Below are 10,230 nucleotides of genomic sequence, written 5' to 3'. Positions count from 1 at the left end.
AATGGGTTCATTGCTTAATTCAAATGATATCAAAGGGCTTTAGATTCCTCTAAATTAGACATGGAAGCAAATCATATGCGCCTTCTACCTCAACGCCAGACAACTCCAAGCAAAAGAAACCTGATATCTCAAGCCAACCATCTCGAATGGATACGGGTCAAGGAACAGCCCTCACTGGCCCCATTTGTTGAGCCGTGTTCTTGATCGTATGAAGGAACATAGACGGGAAGCAATGTCTCCCATAACGATCCTCATATAGCTAGAACAGAGAAATCAGCAAAATTGTTCCTAATCCCAAAGCCAGAGCAAAAGAATCAAACCAGCAGAAAAAAAAATTATATGTACTCACCACTCTCCCACCCTCATGCTCCGCAGTCCTATACCCCAGCCAACGTCTGTACAAATCCTCCGCGCTATGTGTCGTAAACATATACGAGAGCCGGTACATTATATGATCAAACCTATGATCAAAGTTCCAAATACTGACAGGAGCCCCATTAACGTTCTCCGGCGGACCGGGGTTGTAGATACGCGCCAGTTCCTTCGGCGTCCACTGTCCATCCGCATAGATAGGATGAGGAACATACACAGCCTTGAGGCCATGGAACAAAGCCCACGATGCACCCGTCATTTCCGATGCAAGACCAAGACCCTTCGTCGCCTGCGCGTGGTGGATCAGATCAAGCAAACGCTTGGAATACCGACCCATCGTGATGACCGCGGCGCGACGCGGCGTGCCCGCCCCGTTTCTGAAGTTCCAGAGCTTGTCCGGGAATGTCCACTGCGTATCTTGTGGGTTGAAGATTGGCAGGAATGTTATGAAATCTGCCTCTTCGCCTACGCCCCAGGTGTAGTTGTCTTGCTCCGGGTATGGCACTGGCGGGTCCGGGCCCAGTGGTCTGATCCCGGTGCCGGATACTGGGCCCCAGATTGTGCGGTTGGATCTGTCGGATAGGCTTTCGTGTACCATTTGTGTGAACTCGCTCCAGTTACCGTGGGCGCCGGGAGTGTAGAAGTAGGCGTTGCGTTCCCAGAGGTATTTGCGGGGTTGTTGGCGTGCGAATGAGACGGCGCGGTCTAGGAAGTGGTAGATGTGTCCTGTGTGTCGACTGTCCATTTCTAGTTGCCAATAGTAGTCGAAGTGGGGATACAGCTGGGAGAAGATCTGCAGAGGTTGGTGGTGTTGGAGTTGGGGACTGTGAGTGCTGTTAGTTAAGAGTGTCTTGAACATCAGTCAGGGTCAAGGGTTGACTCACCTGTGTTCCTCTATCTTGGGATACCAAGCTTCCAAGAGTTTGTTATTGAAAAAAAGAGCCATATTCCTGAATTCCTTGGGGATGGAATTCTGGAGTCGGTTGATGGTCTTGATATCAGAGAATATGGGCATCTCGCTGTCCTTGACATGACACAGGAGATAAATCTGATATTCCCCACCAGAATGTAAGGAAAGTTCCATAATCAACGCCCGAAGGTATTCACTATGGTGAGGCTTCCAATTGAGCCCATGCCACGCCCGAATCAGCAATGCCGAGCGAGGTTGGTACTGCTTCACACCTGTAGCACGCACAGGTGGCTCCCATGATTTGTGAGGATCCTGGGGAAGATCAAAAGCTAGTGGACTCTGGCTTGAAGAGTTTACAGTCTCAGTCGACTCGTATCTGTCTGCGTTCCTCTCCAGACAGAGGTTTTGCAACATGTGCCAATCAACATCGCACCACGCTACCGCGGGAGGACGCGTGAAGCCCGGCACCTCATCCTCGCCATCATCGTCATATCCATATGCCCCAAAGCGGGAGTACCGGTCGGTGCAAACGTTTCCGTCTAGATCCAATGCCTCGTATGATCCGAATCGCGGTGCTGGAAACCCGGCTTGTTGGCCTTTGTAGACTTGGACCATATCTTCCGCAGACCTGCGGTCGAGATCACGACCCCTAGGCCCAAGGCAGGGCTGGAACTTTCCATGGAACTTCTTCCTCCATTCTCGGCTGTTGTATGCCGGGTATGGATCGTAGATAAGTGGGACTGGGTGCGAGGCGTCGGCAGACTCGGTACTAGTTAGGGTTAAGGTACCGCCCTCGTAGAATCGCTTGTCTCTGATATAAGGATCATTTTTAGCATAATCTTTATATAAGTAGGCCCATAAGGTACTTAGAATAGGTACCGACCTCCGATCATGTGCCATGCCTAACGCATCTGGCGCAGGTGAGTCGTCGCCTGCTACCTTGTCCCACACACCAACAGTCCCATGATACTGACCAGGCCGAAGGACGGGACGATGTAACGCAGCATAGACAGTCTGGATAATATTTGTCTCCGGGTATCCAAAGAGATATGAGCTAGTCTGGAGAACAGCGATTAGACAGGCAGAATACCCCAACCAGCGCAACCAGGTCCACCGGCGATCCCATATGGTCATAGAAGACCTAGTGTAAAATGAGGACTGCGTCGTATTTCTTGTAAGAAATTTCATAGCGAGCGACAGTTAAGTAACCAGGTGGACGGTGGCATTCTTTGGCTTTGAAAGCCACCAGATGTGTGTGGTGTGCGTGGATAAAGATTGTAAGAGACGTGTAGAGGTGGGCAACCGGATAATATGGACAGTTCAAGCATATATGGGAAGGACGTAACGCGATGGATGTGTTTGACGGTAATATCTACGAGACTGGAGCATTTGATAGGGTTTAGGGGCCTACGATGTCATCACTACGCGGTGTTGACTGCATCTCCGACTAACATTTGGGTAATGACACTCTGGAATCCAACCTGATAGATACGACAGAAAACTGGCAGAAGTTGCACAAGCCGAAATAGTTATATGTTGGATAGTGCACGGAGTAATCTGCTAATCTACAAGCTGTGTGATTGTCATACCATGTAACACGCCGGACATACGAGTACTCTGTTAACAGTATTAGATCGGGATTTCCTATCCCGCAGCTGTGCTAAACATATTTCTATAAAAAAAAGGTTCATGGTAGCAGAAGTTCCACAATTTTCCATTTGACGAGCAGATACCAGCCCTATTAGACAAGTATTGAATTCTATCAAAGGAACAATATATGGTACATATCTACCTACATATCACTCGGCTCATTATATACAGTATTTTATGGTCCCCCGTAGTAGGGCAAATTCGTGTAGCAGGGCAACAGAAGCTGTGCAATGGGGATCGTACAATTAATCTGGAACTGAATTTTCTAGTCTCTCTCTCTGTGTGTGCGTTGCTTTACATTGCGATGCAATTAGCTTTCGCTCTTTTGAGTCCGTTTCTTTGGCATTCTATTTATTGGTCTATCTCCATTCTCTACAAGATTATGGATTCTAGTGGCCCTTGGAGGGAAAACGAAAAATGTTGCATAACATCGGGGTCCTAATCGGAGAGCCCGTGACGACTACGCCAGACGTCCGTTTATCTACCTCCCCACTATATTTATGTTTTGCTCACTTATGAAGTTAATCCCTATCCATTCTCAATTAACTAGCTATTTGAAGACCAACCAAGTTGCCGAACTCTTAAATCAGACACATAAAGACAATAACACGCGCTCAACCTGTTGCCCGCTTAAGTGGGCTCCCGACAGCTTGTTCCAACAGGTAATGTCGACACCTGTGCCGAACGCCTCCAAGGAATAGACTTTGTCAGGAGCTTCGCCCGGCAAGTGTCGAATACTCCTTCTTGTCATGCATATGCATGGTGCCGGTGCCATTCGCAAAGATGTGGTGAGTTTTGGCGGTGCCATACTTCGGCTTGATCCTGGCACTGATGATACTTTCCGGATCATTGCGGTTGAAGTGAGATTTGTGGATAGGGTTACTGCCATCGTTGCGACACCTTCATAACTCGTCATCAGTAGTGAACAATAGCAAGGAATGTGCTCAGGTATTTACAAGATTTCGACGGATTCAATTTCACCAACTTTCTAAAAGGCCGTTAGTACACATGTCTAAAGACTAAAAAGCATAGCGATTTTGATACCTTGACCGCTCCATTGCCGACATAAGTGAAAAAGGCCTCGCCGAAAGGCTCGTCGAGTTTTTCGGCAGGGTATCTGGTGAGACTACAACTAGTAGGCTCGGAGAAGCAGAAGGGAGAGAGTTGTATTGGAGAAGGAGGAAGCGAGCTCCCACTACAACTATCTACGTACTACCAGAGGGTGAGGGCCTAGACCCACATGTGGGGTCTCACCACAACACACCCCCGTAGGGCCCAACCCGAAAGCAGAAACCATGACCCCTTCCGGCTGTCATAGTAAAAACTGCGTATTTTTATCACCTTTTGATGTTTCTTTTCATCTGTTTTTATCCTTTTTCATGTTCTTTTTCCATATAGGTTTCAATGTATGCAAACCACAATGCATGTAAACCTTACTTCTTTCCTTCGCTATACATCATGATTTCTCGCATTCTTTCAAATTGCTCCCTTCCCAGCGGTTTAGTCAATATATCCGCGACATTTTCCGCACTTAGGATCAGAGTAAAAGAAATGATACCAGTTCTCACTATATAGCGGACGAAGTGATACCGTGCATCCAGCCATTTTATAGCCTTTACGAAATTATCCTTCTTTATGATAGTATATGCATTATCACTATCTATAAAGATTGTGATTGGAAGGTCTTAGTGAATTCCTATTTATTTCATAACCTTATATAGCCATATCGCTTCACGTACTACACCATCTATTGCAATATACTCCGCTGATATAGAACTTCTGGCGACAATTTCCTCCTTACGGGAGTTCTAGCTGATTGGCGATCTAGTATAGAAAAAGATATAGGCCTCGGTGCTCTTCCTATCTTCGCAATCTTAATAGGACGCATCTATATAGCCAATAAGGTCATTATTATCTCTATTTCTTCTAAGCAGGATTCCGAGGTTCTTCGTCCCTTTTAGGTAACGAATCAGCTACTTTAGAGTATCAATGTCTTCCTATCTAGGTGCAGAGGTTCGACACTATAGCTTATTGACTGCTACTATAATGTTAGGTCGTGATTTATCGGCTAGCTATCTTAGCTTGCCAATGTCCTCTATAAACGCTGAAGCTTCTTCTTTTAAGACGGATGGTTTGTTATATACCTATGATACCATATTATCATCGTCGTTCTGTTCCCTTTAGATATCTTTGTTGTTCTGTCCCCGAACGTCTTTATCCTTTAGATCCCTTATGATATCTGGGCATTTGTAGCCTATTTTCATCGGTAGATAGATATAAGATATATCTTACAATCTAGATTTGACGACCACTTCTTTAGTGTATATAGCTTAGTTTAGAAAGATAGCGCCGGTCTCGGTGCGGGATAGACTGCTCCCTAGGAATCTAGCTAGCTTTCTAAGGTCTTTGTAGCGAAATGGGATCATAGTCTTAAACTAGTCAATTTCTGCTGCTTTAAAAGCAGCTATTAAGGTATTATCCACGTATAGTAGGATCTAGATCTGCTTTTCTCTATAGATCCAGATATAGGGTTTATCTAGGAGAGGTTGAAAATCCATGTCTCTTAGTGCATTTGCTAGAGTTTCGTACCATAGGTGGCCTATCTATCGGAGTCTATATAGGGCTTGAAGAATAAGATAAATTTTATCTTTCTTCTCTCTATCTAGACCTCTAGTTTTAAAGCTAGTTAGTTGTCTTATATAGATCACCCTATCATCTATCATAGCATTGAGATAAGCTACCGTGTAATCCACCTGTTCGATAATTATCTTGTTAACGGCTACTATACTCAGAAAGAGTCTCATAGTCTCTCCGCGTGTAACGGGAGCGTAGCTTTCTTAAAAGTCGAAGCCGGGACGCTAACGGTTTCCACAAATCACCTAGCGAGCTCGAAATTCCTATACCTCGTTGTCTTTGTTGATTTTTAAATCGAAGACCCATTTTCTAGGTAAAACTGTGCATCCGGATGGTGGTCTTAGTGCTATTTCGTATACTTTTATATCTTAGAGCTTTCCTAGCTACACCTTTATTGCTTTATACCATTTATCTTTGAACTCTAACTTTATAGCTTTAGCGTATATACGAGGAATTTTAACTCTCTATACTTTAAGACCGCTCTCTGCACTTGTTGAACCTTCTTTAGGGACTGCTTCCGTTAATAATATAGCAAATCTAATGCTAAAGGGTGATCCGCGCTAGTAGTCCTATAGCATCAGTCCTATATCTCCGCTATCTCCAAATCCTCTATTTGTTACGGTTTCTTCCACCGCATATTGTGCTCCTCCCCTATTGTCCCGCTCTCCGTATTTCTTCTATCTAATATCTGTATATCTCTCTAGTGACTGTCCTTTGTTAGATCTCTGTGATCTCCGAGGACTCGATAGATTGGTAGGGGGGTTCGGTGGGACGGAAGCACTCGGTGCGGTAGGACTTAGTACGTTTAGATTCGATTGGATAGGAGGTCTCGGTATAAAAGGGGTAGGATATAGTCTCTCTAGTGGATTTAACCTTGCTAGGTTTGCTTGCTATTCAACCGCTTATCTTATAAGTTGAATTTACTACTATTAGTGAGCTTACTGTTGTTGGTGAGCTACTAATAGGGAAGGGGTTGGAGAAGGTGTCACTTCCTATCTCGATGCTGTTTCTGGCAGAAGCGGGTAGTTCACTAGGTGGTATGTATGCTACTACGTAGACTACGGAGGAGAGAACTGCTAAATCTGGCGGTCTAGGGTCTCTCTCCTATCTCTTAAAGCTTACACCCTGTCCTCCAGTGTGTTTCTTGCTTCCTATATATTATATATAGTCTCTGTGTTATAAAACATCTCTACATCGTCACTATTGAATGAAGTTTCTTCTTCCACCCCCGTAAACCGGTGCTCTTCCCCTGAGCTAACATACTATCCGGTATCTGTTGAACCGAGGTCTTTGGCTGCCTATCTGGCTGTTTTGAATAGAGCTTTTCCTAGTTTGAACTGCGTTTTTAGTGTCACTTTATCATCGACAGATTCACCAATTTGGAAATCAGCAGCTCCGTTATAGGTTTTCGGCGCCTTTGGCTCCTAGAAGACAACGTCTCTATAAACTATCACCTTTTTGGTTTTAGGGTTATAGATCCGAAAGCAGTGTCTATTATCACCCTTATAGCTAACAAGAAAACCAATCTATACACGAGGGTCTATTTTCATACCCTATACTCTAGTCTCTTTAGCTTGGTGAACGTACGCTTTCGAGTACTATACTCGAAGAAATGACAGATTGGTAGTGGTATCATCTCCACGAAGACCTATTGCCTTTCTCTAGGCAAGAATTGGAGCTTCTTCTCCGTGTCTTATAAGCCGGTTGATAATATACGTAGCAGTATAGCATGCTTCTGTCTATAGTTCCTTTGGTGCACCCCCGTCAATATATATAGTCCTCGCTATCTGCATCACATAGTGACCGCTAAACTCGGCGACACTATTTTGTTTGTGTGCATAAGCTAACGAAGGACTAACAGTTAGGTTTTTCTCTTTTGCCCACTTCTGGAAGTGTAGAAACTCAGTCCCGTTGTCAAATCTCCACTCTATTAGGTAGTATCTAGTATGATTCTTAAATGTCTTAGCCTATAAGATTAGTGTAGGTGAGGCTTCACCTTTCTTTGCGATACAGATCGTTATCCGAAAACGAGAAGCGTCATTAGTAATAATCATTGCATACTCCCGGTCTTGCTTTCCTATCTTACTCAATCCCTTTGGTTTATAAGGGTGTAGATCAACATACACTAGCTAGCCAACCTTAGTCGCTCTGGCTTGTTTCTCTCGGGAGACTATCTTTTTGGACTTTGCTTTATAGTATGGTTCGTAGTCAAAACACTCTATACTAACATCTTCTCCTAATTTGTCTTTGTTAATCCGACCTTTATAGCTTCCTATATGACCGAGTCGTCTGTGTGCAAGCTCTGCTAAGATCAATACGTATGAAACAGCTGATTGCTATACCGAAGGTTGATTTATTATCTGGTTCTTATAAAGGACTAGATTTGGCTTATCTACTAATTCAATAAAAGGGACGTTTATACCGACGAAGGTATATCCTATCTTAGCTCTGTTTTTATCCCGAATTATTATATTATCTGGGTTCCATCTGATGCCTTTTTGCTAGCGGATTGCTAGTAAGCTAAGCAGATTGAACCTATTTCCGGGGTTGTAGAGATATTGCACTTATAGCTCGTATCTGGATCCATCTGGTCTCCGGATTGGAAGGATAATATCACCGGCACCCTCTGCTTTAGCTCTCTAGCTAGCGCTAGAGTCCTATCCTAGACCTTCATCTGATTTGTATACTTTGTAAGAAATGAACAGATCTCTATTTAAATAGATATGCCATAAAGAACCAGAGTCTAAAACCCAGTCAACTCCCGTCCGAAGCTAGCGGGATAGCATAGAAACTACTAATCCAGCTAGTCCCATCTCTTCATAAGAGATATCTTCTTCTTATTAGTCTGAAACCGGTCTTTCGTATTAAATCAGGTCCATTTCTGTCTCTGCAATTGCTATACCGCCGAAGTTATACTCCCTAGCTAGCTCCGATGACGTTGCTAATAAAGCTACAGCGTCAAAATTGGCTTACCGTGTTTTCTCCGTTAGTTTACTAGCAAGCTACTAGTCTTTATTCTTATTAAAGATCTTATTATCATGAAATTTCCAGTACTATAGACCTAGCTTTAGCTTCTAGTTTAGGGGTCGATTGTCACAGTCCAGATAATAGCAGACTTTAGCATCATAGCCCTATATACCATAGTAAGAACAGGCGCTATTAGCTATACGCTAGGTTTTATGATTTTTCCACTCTTCGACATGCTTCTTAGCGTATTTGCCTAGCGGCGGTGTATTCATTAGCTTATCTTTCTTTCTATCTGATAACGGTGCTAGCTAGCGAAAGGAGGCCTTTAGAGCTTTTGTTGCACTAGCTCCCATTCCTCCGTTAATTCCTAGCGCCTTAGCCTTATTATTCATCTTAGTGCAAATCTTAAGATAATCTGTCATAGAAATCTCTATTGCTAGGTCCTTAATATTTTTCATCTCATTTATCTTAATCTCGATTGCATTCTTTATCTCTGGAATCTGTTCCAATTCCGTCATTATAATAACAAGCGCTGTGAACGGATAAAGCTTTGCTTTTAGATTATTTGCTACTTTGAACCGCTATTTCACTCCGTCGATAAACTCTATCACGGTGGTAAACTCGGTTCGCTATATCCTAAATAGCTTTATCATTACTATACTTAGAGCAGTGTAACCTTCACCCCGCATATACAGCTTCAACTGATACATAAAGTCATCTGCCAGTTCAATTCTCTCTCCAGAGTTAGTAAGATCATTAGCAATATCCGGGTCGATACACTACGTTAGCCATCCTACTACCTGGATTGAAAGTGTAACCCAGTCTTCGGCATTCTCTGCATCTATATCCGGTCTCTCGATATTCTTATCAATCAGCCTATAAAGGTGATGTCCTCGGAGGATCTTATACACTCCGTTGTACCAGTTATCGAAGTCTTCCTTGTTTTTCAACGGTGGCTCTAGCTTATATAGCACAAAACTGCCAATTTTAGGAAGCTTGTCTGCCTGGGTTCCATTCGTCCTGACTATATCCAAATAGGCATACCAATCTTTGGACTTTATTACACCTCTGCTAATAGCAGGGGTCGCATTGTTATTGTTATTGCCCGCACCAATAGCGGCGTCATTGTCGTTGTCTGCGTCCTCCATCCTTCCCGGATCTCTTAACGCTAGTGTTCACCGACGTGAATTGTCGATTCAATGGTTATAAATAATGTCTTCGACCTGATTAGTCGAATCAGAATGTATGGAAAGTCGAACTAGGATGCCGTCCGACGAATCAAAAGGTGTAAAAAGGGTGAAAAAGGTTAGAATTGTGGGGTAAAACCCGCAGTGAAAACTCTGATTTGCAGGTTATGTGGGTCCCAAATTTGGTGATCCACCCTGCTGCACGCCTATCCGCGACTCTCTCTGCACGGAATAGGTCAATTTTGATGAAAATTAGATCGTTGCAATCTGCTCTCCTTGTTGATGAAAGGTAATGAAAGCTCTGGGAAAGAGAAAGGGTCATAACCTGGTGAGACTACAACTAGTAGGCTCGGAGAAGCAGAAGGGAGAGAGTTGTATTGGAGAAGGAGGAAGCGAGCTCCCACTACAACTATCTACGTACTACCAGAGGGTGAGGGCCTAGACCCACATGTGGGGTCTCACCACAACAGTATCCCAGAAATCGCACTAGGGTTCGACTAGCAGAATGGA

General features: G+C 43.9%; 3 protein-coding genes across 3 annotated transcripts; all 3 read right to left on the bottom strand.

Moving 5' to 3' along the window:
* Positions 1 to 157: 157 nt before the first annotated feature.
* Positions 158 to 2,416, bottom strand: N7525_005619 (DUF3405 domain-containing protein; the record flags this gene model as incomplete). The annotated part of the gene is made up of 3 exons (XM_061213459.1): positions 158 to 259; positions 350 to 1,196; positions 1,257 to 2,416. 3 exons carry the CDS (start codon positions 2,414 to 2,416, stop codon positions 158 to 160), a joined length of 2,109 nt encoding a protein of 702 aa, XP_061070480.1.
* Positions 2,417 to 6,283: 3,867 nt separating this feature from the next.
* Positions 6,284 to 6,827, bottom strand: N7525_005618 (uncharacterized protein; the record flags this gene model as incomplete). The annotated part of the gene is made up of 4 exons (XM_061213458.1): positions 6,284 to 6,439; positions 6,509 to 6,656; positions 6,689 to 6,717; positions 6,768 to 6,827. 4 exons carry the CDS (start codon positions 6,825 to 6,827, stop codon positions 6,284 to 6,286), a joined length of 393 nt encoding a protein of 130 aa, XP_061070479.1.
* Positions 6,828 to 9,312: 2,485 nt separating this feature from the next.
* Positions 9,313 to 9,681, bottom strand: N7525_005617 (uncharacterized protein; the record flags this gene model as incomplete). Its single annotated transcript, XM_061213457.1, has 2 exons — positions 9,313 to 9,553; positions 9,578 to 9,681. The coding sequence occupies 2 exons, from the start codon at positions 9,679 to 9,681 to the stop codon at positions 9,313 to 9,315; spliced, it is 345 nt and encodes a 114-aa protein (XP_061070478.1).
* Positions 9,682 to 10,230: the final 549 nt, after the last annotated feature.

The sequence above is a fragment of the Penicillium rubens genome, assembly GCF_028828025.1.
Source record: "Penicillium rubens strain IBT 27055 chromosome Unknown utg000002l_segment0_segment0, whole genome shotgun sequence".
Classification (NCBI taxonomy): domain Eukaryota; kingdom Fungi; phylum Ascomycota; class Eurotiomycetes; order Eurotiales; family Aspergillaceae; genus Penicillium; species Penicillium rubens.
The sequence above is the reverse complement of the archived record's forward strand: the minus strand, read 5'-3'. Positions and strand labels throughout refer to the sequence as shown.